General features: G+C 39.1%; 1 protein-coding gene across 1 annotated transcript in view; it reads right to left on the minus strand.

Annotated features, from left to right (window-relative positions):
- The window catches only part of arfgef3 (ARFGEF family member 3), a 120,257-nt gene that overhangs the window by 59,982 nt on the left and 38,908 nt on the right, over positions 1-21,367 (minus strand). Inside the window, exons 18-21 of the mRNA XM_056261900.1 lie at positions 13,075-13,225; positions 10,733-11,032; positions 5,917-6,050; positions 1,197-1,342 (exon numbers count right to left, since the gene is read on the minus strand). Of these exons, the coding sequence (XP_056117875.1) occupies positions 1,197-1,342; positions 5,917-6,050; positions 10,733-11,032; positions 13,075-13,225 (731 nt within the window). The remainder of the gene's footprint in view (positions 1-1,196; positions 1,343-5,916; positions 6,051-10,732; positions 11,033-13,074; positions 13,226-21,367) is intronic.

Consider the following 21,367-nt stretch of genomic DNA (forward strand, 5'->3'; position numbering starts at 1 on the left):
GAGATTACAATTACAGACAGATTTCATATCATTTATATACAAAAGAAACAACAATGGACCCAGGACACTACCCTGTGGCACCCCACATGTTATTTCTCTAGCCTCAGACAGAGTGCTGTTAATATCAACTCTTTGATACCTCTCAGTCAAGTATGATCCAATCCATTCACATGCCATACTGTTAAACCCTAGAGCTATGTTTCCTGGGTTGCCCTTGAAATTATGACTATTTTTGATCTAAAAAACATACTAACATTATAAGGGCAACCCAGGAAACATTCTAAAATAATAAAATAACCCCATGTCAGGGGACCTTTAAGGGCGCTTTCACACTTGCTTCGATTGCCTGTTCCGAACCCGAGTTCGATTGCTCCCCCCTCCCCCGATGGACTGTGTTCACATTGTACTATTTGTATCCGAACCGCGGTACACTTGCGAAATCAAGATGTTGATGTGTTGCTTGGTAACCAGCGGCGCTTTGAATAAAAAGGCATCAAAATGGATAAAATTGCTCGCTTCACATTTGTTCTTCTTTTTTTTATACCTTTGGTCTTGTTTTCAAAGAAAAGATACAGAAACACACTTGCGTCTGTCTGCCGCAAAGTACTAAAATCGTTCCGAAGACAGCGGGCTGTCCGCCGAAGACAAATTTTGCGGAGGCAAGAATATAAATAATCTCTCTGCTTGCAGTGCGTCAATCCCGCTTTTCGTCAAGGTAAGTGTATACACACACACACACACACACACACACACACACACACACGCACTGACGACTGTCCTGTCGACCACATTATACATTATACGTCATCAATAGCGGTTCACTTCCGCGATTGCGTTCATATCAGCAGTGAACCGTACCGGAGGTCACATGAACCGTACCCCAGACCACCCTTGTTAAGCGGACTCGAGTACGGTTCGCGGGTGCGCACCCGAGTTCGGAAGACAGCGTTCACATCATCCAAACGAACCGAACTCTGACATCATTCGGACACGGGTGCGCACCAAAAGTGCTAGTGTGAAAGCACCCTGGAAGCGCCCTTAGACCATGTGCCTGGCGCGCCGAATGTTTTTCCCGTCCTTAAACTAGCAAAAGTGGATTCGGACTCGCCCTAAGTGCGCTTTAGATCATGCGCTTAGATCCTTAAAATGGGGCCCTTAGGATGTCTAATCCACACGAGGGTTGTTTGTGTTTATACCTCCACCAGGTGCGGCGCCACCACACTCCAGGCCCTCATCATGTGCAGCAGAGGTCGACTCTTGCTCTTCACGATGCGAAGCATGGCCTCTCCCAGCCGGAACAGGTGCAGGGCGCTGCGCTTGTCCTGGGTCGACTTCGCCTCCCCTTTAATGAAAACACAATGAGGTGAAGGAAAAAATGGGTTTTAAAACTCCTAAAAAATTTAAATAAGGTGCATAACCTTCAGAAAATGTGGTTCATTGACTCCAGGAGGTCGAACTAAATATTAAAGCTGCAGTCCGTAGTTTTTCCTCTTTGTCGCCATCTCTGTTCGAAATCTGCAATTGCAGTCATCCGTGGAATTATCAACTTTACGTGGGTTGTGCCTCGGCACGGCACAGCGCGGATGAACACAATGTTTTTAGGAGAGTGTGTGTCTGTCAGTCGCCGCCGGTGTGGATACTGGCATTCAGAATCACAGATTATTCTTTTTGGAAGTATGACCAACATAAGAATCACGGAAAATGTCCTCTAAACAAGTAACAAACATCCACTTCTGGTTCTGGTTCTGACATTGCAGTAAATCGCGCTCATTTAATCTAACAATCGCTTATCATATCACGTAAAACCGTGCAAATTATACTTTGTTCTCAAATTGTTAATGTTCAACATCAGCATTGCATGACTACATGTAATGTCCTTCCTATATGCATCCTTGTTATCGCATGGGCCGTTACAGTCTCTTTTCTTCTGTCGCCACTCCGTACATAACACTGAGTCTTTTGCATTTTACAGCGGGTGAATCTGTTGTCACTGGTGATTGTCGTTTGAACATTTCTGGATCCGCCCTCAAATTAATAAGTTTAATTATATCAAGTGCTGTGAGAAAAGGCTATAAATCTCCACCTCCAGCATCCTCACACTCACAGCCTACTAGCCGAGACTCTGCTTTATGTGTACAGATGTGTGTGTACAGATGTGTGTGTACAGATGTGTGTGTACAGATGTGTGTGTACAGATGTGTGTGTACAGATGTGTGTGTACAGATGTGTGTGTACTAATGTGTGTGTACAGATGTGTGTGTACTAATGTGTGTGTACAGTATGGGATGAATATAGTATCAAAATGATTAACACGTGCAAGCACAATTATCAATAAACTTGATACGTTGCAGAAATGTTTTATCCATGCCTTTCAACTTGCGTGTGCAAAATTCAAAATTGAATGAATGTGTAGCAATTTGTACAAATAGAGAAATTTTTGTGAATACAAATGTTTTCTTTTGTATTAGTGTATCATAATTTGTGCACAGGTGACGTGTGTGCATTCATTGAATTATTTTCTGAGTCGATCTCATTTGATTCATTTGGATTTTGAGACTTTCTTTTCGCTGTTTTTAAGCATTTCACAACCCACACACAAACAACTACAATTGAATAGGCCTGGTGCTAATTATTAATGTGTGCACAACTACACATTTATTTGACAAATTCACAAATGTGCGTCGCTACATTTAAACTAATACAATACAACTTGTGTGTGCAAAATCCAGAATCACATGAAAGTGCAGCATTTTGTACAAATAGAGACAGAGAAACCTCGATTTTGTATTAATGTAGGCCAGAATTTGTGCATGCAACAAGTAAGATGTGCATTTGTGGATCAGGTGACACGTGTGCATTCATTGACTCGTTTCTGAGTCGATCCTATTTGATTCATTTGGATTTTGAGACTTTCATTTGGCGGGTTTCGCCTTGCAAGATCCACACACACTGTCTGAGAAAACCTGCTACCACTAGGGATGTCACGGTACCAAAATTCCAGTAGTCGGTACCGATACCATTAAAATGTTACGGTTCTCGGTACCAATTTCGGTACCACAGCAAAATCAGTTTGAACTATTTTTCCAATTTAACTATTTGAAAAAAATATTCAATTCAATTCAATGACTTTATTATTTATGACGGTAAATGTATGAAAGCATTGAAGGCTACATGCTGATTAAACGAAATTATTGATGATATTGAGAAATATTGCTTATAAAAAAAATCAAGTGAAAAATAATCAACCTTCTATGCACACATTATTATTAGTAGTAGTAGTAGTATTTTTAATTAATGGAGACATAGTTAAATCTATTGTACAGTAGCCTAATATAATTATTTCTGTCAATTTCTTTAAGTTAAACCGAACTTTTATTTTGACGGGTTGCCGTGAAGACCTTTGAGTTTCTGTGCGTGTATGATGACGAGTTTTTCTCAAATGAAACGGTAAAATGCTCATGAAGTGACTCTCGGAGATGAATTAAAGAGCATATTGCAGGTAAAAAAAAAATCTAAATTAATATATAACCTTGTATGAAAATACCATATTAAAAGTTAATGCAGGATTTAAAATGTTTTAAAACGACATAAGGGCACTAATTTAGTAGATAAAGTGAGCGTTTCTAGGACTGCTCGTAAAAACGGCTTTTTTTTTCAAACTCGCGTCATTTTACGTCACGCTAGGGAGCCTCAGCCTCGGCTCAGTGCAGAGCAGGCTGGTGTTCAGTGAGAGCGGCCGTGAGTCAGTGTGTTTTTCGGTAGTTTTTGTATTTTAATTTATCATCGTCATGGTTAATTATTCTGTGTGGAGGTTGCAAAAACAAAGGCAACTTGTAATTGAAAAACAAAATTACTCAGGTTGTTTAAATATTCAAATCTTTAATTTTCTGTTTATGTTATAACCCAGGTGAAAAATATGTATTAAAAATGTACTTGGGTATGTTTTTAGTACAATAGAAATATACTCAACTATAGTTTTTATACATTTAATAGTATAAATCTACCCTAAAAATACTAATGTCTGCTGGCCTGATATACGATGGTAATAATCTGTACAATATTGTGAGCACAGTGTATCGTTAGCGAACGTGTATCTATAAGCACTTCTCTCACCAAGACACCTGTCCTGTTCTCCACTGGTTCTCCTCACACCACAACTCATGGTGTCTCTGACCGTTCTGTCTGACATTAGTCCTGGCCTGTCCCTGCTCTCTTGGCAGCATAGCAGGCTCATAATTGTATGGCTGTGGTCTGTCATACGAGTAAGTACTTCCTCAGCGTCCGAAATGTCATTGCGATCCATTGTTTTCCTGTTGTTTGAATCGACCGCTCTCCCGCCCATTATGTCACGCCCGCCACGCCCATTTTCAGACGCGGAAGTAAAATGTTCTCACAAAAACGACTCCAGAAGCTTCTGTAGCGTATTTATAAGTATATTTTAAAGAAAATCTAGTTCCTACATTATTTTTCTATACATTGACTCGTTGGGTCCTCTAACCTGTAATATGCCCTTTAAGCATGAATCATGTCATCATATCGCGAGGCAGCAGAGACTGAAAACAGCGCGAGCGTCAGTCGTGCTTCAGTGTGTGTGTGTGTGTGTGTGTGTGTGTGTGAGGTAACGTTAAATGAAACCGCGCGTCTGCGCCGTTCATTCACACAGAGACAAGCAGAACATGCAGGGTTAATATTTAAATAGTCTTTTTGCAGTTTAATATACACAGCCACCACATCAGCAGCGCCGCCGGTCGCCATGTCTCAGCGCTTTCATGAAGAGGACGCAACTTCACGCCCTTATCGTGCATGCGCATCCAGAACCAGGTTTGACAGGGTACTCGGTACCACCGGTACTTGGTACCGTGACGTTTAAAATTTTTTAGTACCGACTTGGTACCGAAGTGCCAAATATTTTGACAACACTAGCTACCACTAGATGGCAGTATAGCTGCTAAGACAACGGCCGCGTAATCAAGCGTTCTTCCACATTTAAGACGCTTAATCTGAGTGATATTGAAGCGCCAAATTTAGTACACAATATAGGCCTACCTTATTAATAAAGCATACTTTATAAAGGCAATCAGATTATGAACAACACCCATAGAAAACCATTATAAAACGCTTCACGTGCAATAGCGCATTGCATGTTCAATAAGGTGTATCGGCTACTGAGTTTTAATATCACCGTCTTACTGCATTGACGTTATGCTTTTTCGTTTTGTGTGTGTACTAATGTGTGTGTACAGATGTGTGTGTACAGATGTATGTGTACAGATGTGTGTGTACAGATGTGTGTGTACAGATGTGTGTGTACAGATGTGTGTGTACAGATGTGTGTGTGCATATGTGTGTGTGCAGATGTGTGCAGATGTGTGTGTGCAGATGTGTGTGTGCAGATGTGTGTGTGCAGATGTGTGTGTACAGATGTGTGTGTACAGATGTGTGTGTGCAGATGTGTGTGTACAGATGTGACGTAATGACGCAAAGACATGCTCGAATTTCCCGTGGAAATCCACCAGTACCACTGGAGTTAAAAACAGTATTACAAGCTTACCGCTTTGAATCGAGCTACGGCAAGCAGAGAGTTTTGAACACTGGCTGGTTATGTACTTGCTCAAAAATTTATTTTGGATAATTTTTAACCCAAAAAAGTTACGCACTGCAGCTTTAAGTGAGCTGAATAGTTCTCGGATAATTTTATATTAGTTGTATGAGACTAGAACTTGGTTCAACTCTGATACTAAAATCTGGAACTTGTCTGAATACGGTACTGAAAACCTTGATTATTTCTGACTTCATTATTTATAGCAATAAACATAAAAAAACAAAAAATAAAGAGTAGCATGTAACTGCATTGCAAATTTAGCCTAAATGATGGTGTTCTGTTGGTGGAGAGTGTACTCAGTACTCTGTGTGTACCTGGCATGGCTAAGGAATAGTCTCCGGTTTCCGTGACCGAATCGAACAGTTGAGACTGTGAAGCTTTTCTGAGCTGATGCAGGAAACCCACGAGACCCACGAGGTTGAGTTTACTGACGGCATCCTCGAACAGCCTGCAGGACATTCACAACAGTTACACGTTAAACAGACATGTGAGAGGAATACTGATGAGTACAAATACAACAAGAGTTTTACTCCTTGATGCTGATCGCTCAATACATTGTTACAGCCATGGTCAAATTCACTATATCATGCTGCATAGATCATATTATTGTAATTGCGAGTTTCCGACTTGTAGAAAAAATAAATGTACAGCCTAGGAGAATCTGATGTGAAACTAAAACTTGCTTGGTTTCTGAAGTGGATCTACTAGCCCGAAATATCTGTCAGTGGCCGTCTTATTGTCTAGCAGAGTCCCATCACTTATTTAACAGAGCTTAACTGATCACTGGAAAGAGGTAAACAAATGGACATTGCGATTCAATGGGTTTTCCCATGTATGACATCCTACAGTATTTTTCTTAATCCTTCTTTTAAAGGATTTGTGCAAATTATTCCATTAGAGACCAGCTGCAAATGATCATTTTTCTTAATTTTTCTGTAGCTCTACAGCAATGCCATTTTTTCGATTCCGAGGGAAAGGGAAAGGTCTGCAAGTTTTAAAGATTAAAGTAGATAAATTGAGTTTTTGTCTCCCTGAACTGCCTGAAATGAATTCCAGTCTCACTTCCTGTTTCATACCTACGTAACAATGTAACAAATTTGCATAATTCCAGCCTATGGTCTTCATTGGCTGCTCTCAAACGATGTCTACTTTGTCCCTCAAACACTGTAGTTGTCGCCGAGACTGGAAGAGTTTGGTTCGTTTTGCATTGTGTGTACAAATGTTGATGAAAATCCGGAGCTAAAATTCAGATATGGTAATACACATTTGGTTTCTAAAACGCGCTGTAAGCGGTAGACCAATCACAACAGACTGGACCATCTGACCAATCAGAGCAGAGTCGGCACTCAGAAAGTGGGGTTTAAAGAAACCGAATCCTTGATCGAACCTTTTCAGACACTGTGAGAAGCTGCAAAGTATATTATGAGAATTTAAAGTGTTCTTTACCTTGGATGCATTTAAACCTATTTTAGGAGACCTTAAAAACAAAATTAGGACCTTTTAAAATAGCATGACTGGGGCACTTTAAAACAGATGCTATATATTTACTTGTCCTAACACAGAGCGCTCTATGGCCATCAAACTGTCTACCAAATTATGAACTTACTGGTCCCCCTAGTGGCCATTTTCAACACAACTCCAGCTAGGAAACAAATGTTTGAAAGATATTAGATTTGTTTGATATACCGTTAACTAGAAAACAATGAGCAGAGCCACATATTGCGCTTCGTTTGAGTTATTCAAGTGGAATCGTCATTACTTATTATTTTTGGGTGGACTTAAAGGGATAGTTCACCCAAAAATGAAAATTAGCCCATGATTTACTCACCCTGAAGCCGTCCTAGGTGTATATGACATTCTTCTTTCAGACGAATACAATCAGAGTTATATTAAAAAATGTCCTGGCTCTTCCAAGCTTTATAATGGCAGTGAACAGCCATTTCTGTTTTAAAGTCCATAAAAGTGCATCTATCCATCATAAAAGTGCATCTGTCCATCATAAAAGTGCATCCGTCCATCATAAAAGTGCATCTATCCACCATAAAAGTGCATCCATCCATCATAAAAGTGCATCTGTCCATCATAAAAGTGCATCCATCCATCATAAAAGTGCATCAGTCCACCATAAAAATGCATCTGTCCATCATAAAAGTGCATCTGTCCATCATAAAAGTGCATCCGTCCATCATAAAAGTGCATCTATCCACCATAAAAGTGCATCCATCCATCATAAAAGTGCATCCATCCATCATAAAAGTGCATCCATCCATCATAAAAGTGCATCTGTCCATCATAAAAGTGCATCTATCCATCATAAAAGTGCATCTGTCCACCATAAAAATGCATCTGTCCATCATAAAAGTGCATCCATCCATCATAAAAGTGCATCTGTCCATCATAAAAATGCATCTGTCCATCATAAAAGTGCATCCGTCTTTCATAAAAGAGCATCTATCCATCATAAAAGTGCATCCATCCATCATAAAAGTGCATCTGTCCACCATAAAAATGCATCTGTCCATCATAAAAGTGCATCCGTCTTTCATAAAAGAGCATCTATCCATCATAAAAGTGCATCCATCCATCATAAAAGTGCATCTGTCCATCATAAAAGTGCATCCATCCATCATAAAAGTGCATCTGTCCACCATAAAAATGCATCTGTCCATCATAAAAGTGCATCCGTCTTTCATAAAAGTGCATCCATCCATCATAAAAAGTGCATCCATCCATCATAAAAGTGCATCTATCCATCATAAAAGTGCATCCATCCATCATAAAAAGTGCATCCATCCATCATAAAAAGTGCATCCATCCATCATAAAAGTGCATCCATCCATCATAAAAGTGCATCTATCCATGATTAAAGTGCTCCACACAGCTCCGGGGGGTTAACTCTCTGGGGTCGGCGGTCTCGCTGGCGATACCAGCTCACTTTTTTCCTTATCAGTGCAAAAGAGGCTCAAATTACTCTGTTAATTTTGATCTTACATATAAGTGTTGTACATCATTCGATCCTGTTAGGTTTGTATTTTTTTTGTGGAACCTCATAATAAAAACAAAGTGTTGTGCTTTTCGCCTAATAAAGAAAAATAAACATGATGCGCGTTCTGCGTTCTCTCTGTCAGTGAAGTCCATTCTGAAACGCGTCCGAAAAATCATCTGTAACTCTGCAAATACTCAGTCAAACAGGTATACAGGCACACAGGCATGAAGCCTGAATTATCTTCTTTTAAATGAAGTAATTTATATAAAAAAAAATTTTTCTCATTTTATGTAATCTGTACGAAAAGAGAGAGATGATAGTCGTTCTCGTCTCAGCTCATTAAAAAGTTAATTTGACCACGCCCACGGAGCGCGCGCTCTATTCAAACACAAATGCTCTGAGGCGATCCACGCCCACATCAGCTGGATAACCCACCGAAAGAGACTCAGATTTACGACGCTGTGAGGAATAATAGTACTATCTTAATAATAATCCTGGAAAAAATTACCTCAGAAGTAGGCTACAGGTAGTTTAATTTGGAGGAGCAACGGATCCAGCCGAGGAAATAGGTACATTCTTTATTTTCAAGTGCTTTGTGCTAATCGCGATATGGAATAGTGTCTGTAAACAAAAAGACTGTTTGAATCGCGTTTTTGTGTGTGAATGAATGAACAGCTTTTACCTAACTATATTCCAATACTGAGATGAGTAAAAATCGACTGAAATATATTGAAATAAAATATTTTTGTATAAGCAACGTATTAAACTGCAAATTAACATTTATATGTCCTAATCATAAAAACGTTATGTTACATATGAAAGACAAGATGTCGTTTTTACTGTAAAATACTGCCACATCAAATAAGCTTGTTTGCTAAGATGTTATTATAGTGTTTGTTCGATTGTAAGCTATATTCAAACTAATTAATCCGCAACTGTGAAATATGATAAAATGTATACTTTAGTATATAATACAAAGAAAGATTACATTTGAAATATAGTTAAAATTTTAATTGTTGTTGTAATTGTAACCTTTTTATTAAAATAGCAAAAATATATGTAGGCTACATATAAATAAATCTTAGGTAAATCTTAGAAGCTCAATATAAGCCTCCTCTTTAAATTATTTGTATTGTGTTTTATTAGTGACACATTTGGGATACATTCCCAATCTTTCTGTAAAAACAGTATGATAATTAACTGCACAATTACTAGAAATTTTTACATTTGATATTATACAATTTGCAAGCACAATTTGAAAAATAAATAAATAATTGGAACTGTGAACCAATTTTGTATTATATAGGCATATATATATATATATATATATATATATATATATATATTGTCATTGCATTCTTGTGGCTCAGTGACACACCTGAATGAAAGGGTCATTAGTATGCAGCCCCATTATGCGCTCATTATGCGGGCCCATTGTCTTCTCAGGTGTGAATCACAGCAGGTCACACCCCTGCGCATATTGCCTTTCCAAACAAAAAGTGTCATTTTTAAATTTAAACCAATCTATTGTTTTATGTGAATGATAAGGCAGGATGATTTTCAGATCATTTTGAAGAAAAAACTCTAGGCGACAACATCCATTAGTCAAAAGTCTTGTGGACACATATTTAGTATGTGTTTTGTGGCCTTATTTCAGAAACTTTAAGTTTTAGTTTTTTCAATCACGCATAAACAATATTCTCTCAAAAATACAAAAATGTACATACATGTCGATAACACATTATGGTAGCCCTGTGTGTGCTAAATAGAGTGTAATTACACCTTTGCCAGTAATATGTTTATAAGCAACTGAAAAAAGCACAAATGTCAGAGTATGTCAAAACATCTCAAGGACCCCAAAAACACCTTGGACCCCAGAGGGTTAATAAAGGCCTTCTGAAGTGAAGCGATGCGTTTGTGTAAGAAAAATATCCATATTAAAATGTCCCGGCCAAATGATTCCATTCACTCCCATTATAAAGCTTGGAAGGCCAGGACATTCATTTTTGGGTGAACTATCCCTTTAATTCTGATTACACACAGTATAATTAACATTACCCCATGTTGTTGATAAAACATTCCGCTTAACCTAAAATCCAATGGAAAAATGAAGGTGGGGAGGAATGATTATGTTAGTTTGGTACCGGTCAGCTTGTGTGGAGAGAGTGCAGACGGCTTTGGCCACACTGGTGCCCGTGAGCAGACTGGCCCCCCGCAGGTCCGCTGCTTTCCCGCGACTGCTTTCCCTCAGGAGCTCCTGGATGGAGAGCGGCTGGATAACGGGATGGCTGAGACCCAGCTCCAGCTCTGGACTGGCCTCTCCACTCAGCTCCAGCTCCAGGTCCACGGCCACGGCCTGCGCTGCCTGTGTGATGGCCATCGGAGGCTGCGAGCCGCCGTCACTGAAGTGGGTGTGCTCCAGTGAACTAACATACTCAATCACTCTGAGGAATATTAAAACAAACTCAGTTTCCGGTTATTTGATTTTGGATCTAATTTAAAGGTGCAGTGTGTAATTTTTAGCCGCATCTAGTGGTGAGGTTGTGAATTGCACCCAACAGAAGTTACAATGGCCGACAGGAAGTGATGTCGTCGTCTGAGACAGCAGAGAGTAGCCAGTTAAGCAATGAGGTTTCTTTACAAAGATAAATTAAGAAATTAGGTTTACTTGATTATTCAGTAAAACGATGTTATTTAGAATATTATTGTTACTTGTTCATCATTGTGTCAGTGTTTTATTCGCTGACTTTAGCAGCTTCTGTGCACGAAGAACAACATAGTGACGAAACGCGTGTGTCCGCTCCGGGCCACTGTAGAAACATGTCGATGTAAGCGGACCCGCGGAGTGTGTAGATAAATGGCTCATCTAAGGTAATAAAAACATAACGGTTCATTACGTAATGTCTTTATACACCACTGAAAACATACTTATGTATATGATATTGCATTTATGTCAACAGGTCCTCCTAAATATTACACACTGCACCTTTAAATACGTTAAAACATTTTAACAGTGATATATTGATATACTATAACTATATATTTATGCATTTGCTCTAAAATGCCTTATTAGAATGTTTAATGCAAGTAAAATACAGTATAAAAAACATTCATTCATATGCAGTATGCACCAATATAACATTGCATATAAATAAACAGCAATATTTACCTATATACAGTATTGTGCAAAAGTAAGCTTAGGCACGCTAGTATTTTCACCCTAAAGAAATGGTATTAAGTCAGTTATTTATGTCTTTTGCTGTAGTATTTCAGTAGGAAATAACAGTTTACATTTTCAAACATTAATTTTGCCTTTAATTGTAATAATGCAGTGAAAAGTTTGTATGCACAAGGAGTCTGACAACAGCCGGTATGATCTGATCTCACCATCATCGAGACTGTGAGTGTTTACATGAAGAAACAGAACAAACTGAGACAGACTAAATCCAGAAGAACTGCGGGAACGTCTCCGAGATGCTTGAAGAAAACTTCCTGCAAAGCTATCTGAAAACCTCTGTGCAAGTGTACCTGGACAAAAGCTGTTTCAAACACAAAGGGTGCTCACACCAAATACTGATTTGATTTAGTTAATAGAAGTTAATTGATAAATGAAATTATTAATGGCATTATTTTTGAAAGCACCCTGACTTAACAGCATTTTAACACAAGTGCCTTAAACGTTTCACAGTACTGTAGCTTTGCTGATAGGTTTCTTCAAGCGTCTTGGAGATTTTGCCGCAATTCTTCTGGATTTAGTCTTTCGTTTTTTCTGTTGCTTCATGTAACCATTGACAGACTCGATGATGGAGAGATCAGACCATTCCGGCTGTTGTCAGACTCCTTAAACATTCAAATATCTCACTGGATTATAAAAAATGAATGGCAAAAATAATGTTTGGAAATGTAAACTGATATTTTCTACTGACACACTACAGCAAAACATGCAAATAACTGACTTAAAACCACTTTTTGGGGTGAAAATACTAAGACTTTTGCAAAGTACTATATTTTATTAAAACATTTTGATAGATGACAAACAGAATGCGAGTGAACATGATTAGAGTAAATTCACTGAAGTTGATAGCTAGACTTGATTCACGGTAATGTACTGATTTAAAAGTAAAATCCCATGTAGACTTTTTGTTAAATAGCATTTAATTATAAGAAAAACCTCAACCAACAGCATGAGCGAAATACATCAATAATGAGAAGACCATCATAGTAGTGCTGCTACATATATACTGTTTTCTTTCCTTAAAAGAAGAACTGAACGCATTACTACAGTTTGAAAGGAAGATGTTTATATTTAGAGGCAAATTTGAGTCATTTCAAAATGTCAGATTACTTGCAAACAATTAATGAGTAATAGTGATGAATTATTTTCATCTGGTGACAGGCCTAAAAGCAATTTGATTACTTTACTAAAGATTGGACAGTAAGATCAGGTCCTGGTTCTTCCCGAAGAACTGATTTGTGAGTGTTTTACCTGAACACGTGAGGCCAGCAGTCATGGTTATGGCTGCCCATCTCCAGCCCCACATTGAGTATAGCGTCCATGCAGAGCACATGAGCCGTGTGAAGCCTCACGCCCTGACAGCGGCCCATCTGCTCGAGTTTCTGTTCAACACGCTGCTTAACTACAACACAGACACATGCAAGATCATTAAACAGAAGAGCAGTAGGGTTTGAACTGGTGGTCTGAGGTTAGTTAGTTCAATATTTGGGTCTGAGGTGTTTTCTGAGTCCTGGAGGTGTTCTGACATGCTCTGACATTTGTGCTTATTTCTGTTACTTGTGATATTTTCATGGCTAAAGTCTGATAACACTGTATTCAGCACAAACTTTGCTACAATAATATGTCAGCAGCATGTATGTAAAAGTTTGTAGTTTTGTACAAAGTGGTTTGTGAAAAACCACAAATAAATTGTCACTGAAATAAGAAAACCCATACTGATTATTTCTTCACAAGACTTTTCACATAGCCTAGAATATTTGCTTCAAAACTATGTGAAAATCATCCCGCGTACTCATTCAGATAAAACAATATATTGATTTATTTGTATGACATGTTTTGTTTAAGAAAGCTTTATGCGAGGAGGCGTGAATCATCATGAATATTGATGCGTTTCACACCTGAGAAAGACAAAGACCCTCCCATAATGCCCCTATCAGGCCCTATCATTATGAGGAACCTTGCACAAAGAATGAGTAGAGGTTTAAAAACTCACTAATATTGATCACCAATGCACCATTTATCCAAATATGGCATTTACTCATTTGTATAAGTTAAGGTTAACACTTTACTTTACAATACAGTTTCATTTGTTAACATTAGTTGACTACATCAATTAACATGAACTAACAAATGCTGTAAAGTATCGTTCATCGTTAAGCTTAGATAATAAACTGAGGATTTACTAATACATTTTAAAGTGCCCCTATTTTGTTTTTTTTCTTATATTCCCTCTAAAGGGATAGTTCACTTTGAAATTAATGTTTGGTGTGTTTTAGCTTACCTCAAGGGCATCCCAAGATGTAGGTGTCTTTGTTTCCGCAGTAGTTTCAATTTTGATATTTTTAGGTCAAACCGTTCTTGTCTGTCAGTCATATAATGCAGGTCTATGGTCACCACCTCAAAGAGCATGCACAGAGAAGTCCAAATTAAACATGATTTAATGACTCGTAAATGTAAGTACACATTGATGGCCTAAGACACGAAACGAGCGGTTTGTGTGAGAAAACGAACAGTATTTATATCGTTTTTACCTCTTGTAACCACAGCCACGTCCAAGTGATCTGAGGGCGCCGGCGCTTCGGTCTGCGCAAGTGCCGGAAAGCGCCGGAAGTGATCTCTCGTGCGGTTGCGAAAAAAATTCAACGTTGTCTGTTGATATATCGAAATCGTCTTCCATTGCGATTTCCTGTATATCTAATAGGGGTGTAATGATACACAAAATTGACGGTTCGGTTTTCCCACGGTTTTGACGTCTCGGTTCGGTTCGGTTCGATTCGGTTCGGTTCGGTTTAGAAAGCTAAAATTGCTTCTTTTTTTTCTTTTTTTTTTTTTAACAGTGGTTTAACAAAAAAATGATCTTTGTCTTTAAATTAATTCAATTACAATTAAACGTTTCACAAGGATTAAAAAAAAAATCTGCTAAATCTGTAAACTATATAGGGAGCCGCACATTACTATAACATTAAAGGTTGTAGCCTAGACTTTTAACCTGAATTCAGATGCTATTTATTTTTTAGATATAATAATCAACACACTGTATGAAAACATGTAAACTGAACATAAGGCAGTTTTTGCATTAACTTGTGTTTTTACTCTAATTTGTTATTGAAATATAATACTTTACACAGTTGTCATTTTCATGAAAGATATTTTAAACATAGATTAAATAATCAAGATATCATTAACAGGTTAAGTAAAATATAATATATAGGCTAACATGGTGCATTTATTTAGTGCAAGAGTTCATTTAGGAACCAAAATTGTGGACACTGAATCACTTGGCTGTTGAGGTAAATATAATGCTAGTGACAAGCTATGCTGTTTTATTGACGTCTTTCCGCTGCTGAAACACTGATTGAGCGATTACACGAGTTATGATGCCTTTCAGTAAGTATACTGCATCTTTCAACATACCTTCAGGTGTCCATTCTGTAACTGAGGAAGAGATGATCGCGTTTACCCGCGCGCCGCGCTGCTGCTTGAAATCAGGAGCCTAGTAGGCCTACAGCGATCTGTCACGCCACATCAGAGAGCGCCAAAACGCCATTTATTGTTTGAATTTCGTTATCAAATAGACAGAATTTGAAAGATTACACCTTGCTTATTATCGAAAGTAACAAAACACGGAGCTTGTTATTTGGTGTTAATGGTGGTTAGGCTACAAAACTGAATTCGTTGTGTACTGTAGCCTACACAAGACATGAGGTCTATTGAGCCGGGCTGGGCTGGGCGGGGCGGAGCCGGGGTAGCAGGGGGCGGGGAGGGGCGTGTTCGGTACGCAATGAAAGTATCGCGATTCGAATCGTGTGTTCTGTATCGCGGTTTTTCGGTTCGGTTCGAATATCGTTACACCCCTAATATCTAAATATGTTTAGATCTTCACAGTGAAAGGTAACACTTCCGAAATCTCTGTGTAAACAATGAGTGACGTACACGCGCGGGAGATCACTTCCGGCGCTTGCGCAGACCGAAGCGCCGGCGCCCTCAGATCACTTGGACGTGGCTGTGGTTACAAGAGGTAAAAACGATATAAATACTGTTCGTTTTCTCACACAAACCGCTCGTTTCGTGTCTTAGGCCATCAATGTGTACTTACATTTACGAGTCATTAAATCATGTTTAATTTGGACTTCTCTGTGCATGCTCTTTGAGGTGGTGACCATAGACCTGCATTATATGACTGACAGACAAGAACGCTTTGACCTAAAAATATCAAAATTGAAACTACTGCGGAAACAAAGACACCTACATCTTGGATGCCCTTGAGGTAAGCTAAAACATACCAAAAATGTATTTCAAAGCGAACTATCCCTTTAATGCAGTGTGTTAAATATAGCTGTTTGTGAATGTAAATGTTCTGCAAAGTTGTATAGTCGAAAGTGCTCGATAAATACAAGTTATTGTCTCTCAAAAGAAAGAATCGACTCTGAACCGCCATTACGAGTAATTTGAAATCCGAATCCTACTGCTTTACGGTTCTACTTCACTAGAAAAGACTTTTGCATAATGCCTGCCTATGTTGTACGTTGTCCACCTGTGAACAACTTGACCAGCCCACAACACGTCATTTTACTGACAACTGCTTCAAGTTGAGTTCAACACGGGATTCGTAAAACGCTTGCTCTTGAAAGATAGGTCAGTTCCCAGTTTATTTAGACCAGCTTGCTCAGAGTCACAACCTGTAAGTATGAATAATTATAGATGTATATATTTTCTACTAGGTGTTCAGAATACTTCGTTTTGAGTTTTATATTGTGTAGGTCTCCTGCTAACTGATTACTCTTACTGAAATACTTCTGCTAATCAGTTGTGGGCCACTATTACCTAGAACTGTGTCTATTAATGCAGATCGTCTGTCGTTCTTACTACTTTGAGTAAATATAAAGGATGGAGCGAGATTTGTTCTGCAAACTTTAATGTCACATAAGTCATTCACGTTAGTGCTCGGCTAACATATGCACCGTTATTGATACAGTTCCCACATGTGCACTGCAATAAATTAGAAATACACACATTGGTTTGTTGATGGACATACAACTTAATGTTAATGCTGATGGTGAGAAATTACAGTTGCAACATCTCATAAAGTACCTCAAACTGTACATTCGACAAATCGTCACTGGCTTTACAGTGTGTACAATCGCTGAGAACTGAGGAAGCCTCCAGAGCTGAAGTTCAGTTATGGTAATGACCATTTAGCTTCAACCAATCACAACAGACTGAGCTGTCTGGCCAATCAGAGCAGAGTAGCTCACGGAAAGGAGGGATTTAAAGACACTGATTCTTCCATTGAGTCATTGAAAAATGTGGTGGTGTTCAATGTATATTATGAGAAAATGAAACAGTTTGATGCATGTTAACCTTTTGTAGGAGACCTCCAAAACAAAATTAGGAAACTTTAAAATAGCATAGTAGGGACACTTTACGGCATACATGGGCAATATACGGCCCTGGGGCCGGATCCGGCCCGCATAGTGCTTCAATCCGGCCCCCGGGATGCACTCGATGCGCTCGCAATTTGGATGAAACACACACCACAAAAAAAAAAAAAAAAAACACCGCCTTTATCCCGGGAAGTCACCTGTTTAAAAAAAAAAAATAATAATCCGTCCGCTCAGTTTATAAACTGTACTCTCTGTCAAACTCAATTCTCAAACGGTTTCCTCGGTTTAACAAATCGTGCTCACGGATTAATAAACCGTACCCACGAGTTTCTAATCCGCGCTCTCAGATTTGTAAACCGTGCCTTTAGTTTTTGCAATCTGTACCCACAAATTATTAAACCGTGCCCACGCTTTCGCAATCCATTCCCACGGGTTTGTAAACTGTAGCCTACTCACAGATTTGTGGCCTCTCCCCCAGTCTGTGCCAACCAGACCTCCTGTTTATGCATTTCATTATGTTTAAACTTAATTTTTTAAATGGATAATTTCTTGAATTTTCAAAAAAAAAAAAAAACATTTATGCTAGCCTACTTGTATCTTTAAAGTCCAATTTTTAAGAAGGAAAAAACTCAGTATAATAGAATAAGCAAAAAAAGACTTATTATAAAAAAGAAATATAACACAAAACCAGGTTAGATGCCAAATGCACCCTCCGACATTTTGCCCCTTTATTAAACATTTAAAATATTCACAAATTAATATGAAAAAAAAAAATCGATTTTACTGGTTTTTATAAGGCCAAATTAGAACCTGGAAATAATATTTTCCCCGCAGTGCTGAATGAGAAGAGCTCTGGAACCATACAGAGATATGTCATTTATAGGCTAATGATAATAAAGGTGTCTGAAAAAATTACGAGCCATTTTAATTTTTCGTTTAAAAGTAAACATTTTAAGCTTTATATGTAGGCTATATTTTGTTTCAGTTCATTTATGAGACGCTCCACTTCACGGAGATCATGAAAGCGCACCTGATTTATTGTATTTTACAAAAGCACAACGTTTTCTTGTAATGTGAGTTTGGACAAATAAATGTAGTTGCGAATGATGTATTATTCTTTTCTGTATGACCAGAAATGATAGAGTAGCAGCCTATTTTAAGTTGTTTCCACTGTTGATAGTAAAATGCAAGTGTTCGCGGCCGCGCCTCCAGTCCCGTGCCATGCAGTGCGCGCTCCACACACACACTTGGATATGCGCCAAAATCTTGTGTTTATTTGTGATAATCTTAGCCCTGTATTATTATTGCCTAACCTGTATTATGACTGACATTTGACGAATTGCGTTGTTCCTTTTTTTTGGATAAAAGTGCCTTCTATGTAAAACCTAAATGTAAGCTAATAATATTATTATAATTTGCGTTTATACCTATAAATGAACTAGTTCACTGAAGACAGTAATATGTTAATCATAAAATAATTTATAAATGTTTTATTTTTATGTAACCTACCTTGTTTTTGTGTTATATTTCTTGTTTTATATGTGAAGTTTTTTTTTTTTGCTTATTCTATAATACTGAGCTTTTTCTTAAAAATAAAAAAAAGGACTTTAAAAGATAGGCCTACAAGTAGCCTAAATGTCATTTTTTAGAAAATTCAAGAAATTATCCATTTATATAATAATGAAATAATGTACGGCGATCCTACTATTAAAAACAATCCAACAGATGTCGCTGTGTGAAATTACAATTTGCGACTTAACTTCTCTTCTTCACTCCTCAAAGTAACAAATTCTAAACGGCCAGCGGCATAAACAATTTGTCAAAATGAGTGCAGTAAAAAAGAGAAAAGTTGACTCTGAATGTCGAGCATTCAATAAAGAATGGACGTCAAAATATTTCGTTACGATCGTCGGCTCAAAGGTGATTTGTCTGATATGTCAGGAGAGCATCGCTGTCTTTAAAGAATATAATATTAGCAGGCACTTCAATGCTAAACATGCTAATTATGCCGTGAATTTCTCCGCAAAAGAGAGGGAAGAAAAAGCCACGAGATTGTCCTCCAACTTAACTGCCAGGCAGAATATTTTTACCAAGCAGTCTAATGTACAGGAGTCAGCAACAAAAGTGAGCTATATGGTGTCACACAAAATCGCCAAACACAGCAAACCATTTTCAGATGGTGAGTTTGTAAAAGACTGTATGGTAGAGGCAGCTAGCGTGCTGTGCCCTGACAGCAAAAGTCAGTTCGAAAATGTGAGCCTGTCTCGCCGTACAGTTACTCGTCGCATCGAGGTAATTGATGATGAGCTGACATCTGCATTGCTAAACAGGGCCAGTGATTTCACATACTTTTCAATAGCGCTGGATGAGAGCACTGATATTAAAGACACTGCCCAGCTGCTTATATTCATCAGAGGTATTACTGACACATTTGAAATAGTGGAGGAGTTTCTTTCGATGGAATCAATGAAGGGGACGACAAGGGGTTCAGACCTCTATGATACGGTGTCAGGATGCATGCAGAGAATGAAACTACCGTGGGCGAAGTTACTGAACGTGACCACTGATGGCTGTCCAAACCTCACCGGGAAGAACACTGGGCTATTGCGTAGGATACAGGACAGGGTGAGAGAGGATGACCCAAACTCAACTCTGATTTTCTTGCACTGCATCATTCATCAGGAGGCCTTGTCTAAGTCGGTGTTAAAGCTTGATCACGTCACCAAAACTGTGGTGAAACTTGTCAATTTCATCAGGGCCCGGGCGCTGAACCGCACCGCCAGTTTATCCAGTTGTTGGAGGAGAGTGAGGCAGAACACACTGATGTCCCATACCACACCAAAAGTCCGCTGGCTGAGCCTGGGAACAGTGCTGCGCCGTGTGTGGGACCTGAGAAGTCAGATAGCCCTGTTTCTGGAGAATGTCGGGAAGGCTGGTGACTTTCCAGAACTTGAAGATTCCGATTGGATGCTTGACTTTGCCTTTGCTGTGGATTTAATGGGCCATTTGAATGACCTCAATCAGAAGCTACAGGGGAAGGATGTGTTCGTGCACGAACTGTATTCCTACGTGCGAGCATTCAGGGCAAAGCTGACTCTGTTTTCCCGACAAATGACAAACAAGAGCTTTACACATTTCCCAACTCTTGCCACAATGAAGGATGTGCCATCCCGACTCACTGTCAAATACACCACCACACTCGAGGATCTGCACACTGAATTCAACAGGCGTTTCTCTGATTTCGGAAAAATAGAAAAAGAGATGGAGCTGGTGTCCGCCCCTTTTTCCTTTGACAGCGACCAAGCGCCTCCGGAGGCTCAGCTTGAGTTGATTGACATGCAGTGCGATCATACCTGTCAACACTCCCGTTTTTCCCGGGTTTCTCCCGTTTTTTAGCCCTATCTCCCGGACCCCTCCCGGTTTGTTATTTCTCCCGGGAAACTCCCGTAATTTGCATGGCCCAAACTCCTTTATGAATAATCGGACCAATATGTTTGTCTAATGTTGACCAGTTGCCAGATTGTATTAAATGCATTATATTCACACAATCCACAGACCATTTACAATTTCAACCCGTTTGTCACCTCAACCTGGCAACCTATAACCCAGTTGCGCAGTCGCGGAAAGTTTAACCCGAAAGCGAGCCGATAGACATGATGGCAGGTGAAGGTGGTGTCCCCGCAATGAAACTGAAGTACAGTTTGTAACGCGTTGCTTCAGGAAGATTAGGGATAGCTCACAACTGAAGTTATTGCATGCAGAGGCCAGACAGACACACGGAGGCGATTGGCATCTCACAACTCGCACTTTATTCCCAAATCTAACTCGTGTAGCCTAACTGTCTGTCACACGTTCTACTGTCCACATCGTTACTTAGTAAACAAAATAAGATAAAAATTAGCATCAAACAGAAATTACCCGCATACATGGGGTGTTCGCATTGCCAGTAAAAGGGGTGTTCGAGGCCCAAGGCACATACAATACAATACTGCCGACAGTTCAACAGGGAGCGCATAGCTCTTAAAGGGGCCACACCTTATTTCCAGTCGTTACAAGTTGTACATATACCTCAACCCCCCACTCCCCCCCCCCCCCCCGCCGCCGGAGAAATCTCCCGGATTTTGAAAACCAAATGTTGACAGGTATGAGTGCGATCCCAC

Source organism: Rhinichthys klamathensis, unplaced genomic scaffold (assembly GCF_029890125.1).
Source record: "Rhinichthys klamathensis goyatoka isolate OS25496 unplaced genomic scaffold, OSU_Roscu_1.1 h1tg000188l_1, whole genome shotgun sequence".
In the NCBI taxonomy this organism is placed as follows: Eukaryota; Metazoa; Chordata; class Actinopteri; order Cypriniformes; family Leuciscidae; genus Rhinichthys; species Rhinichthys klamathensis.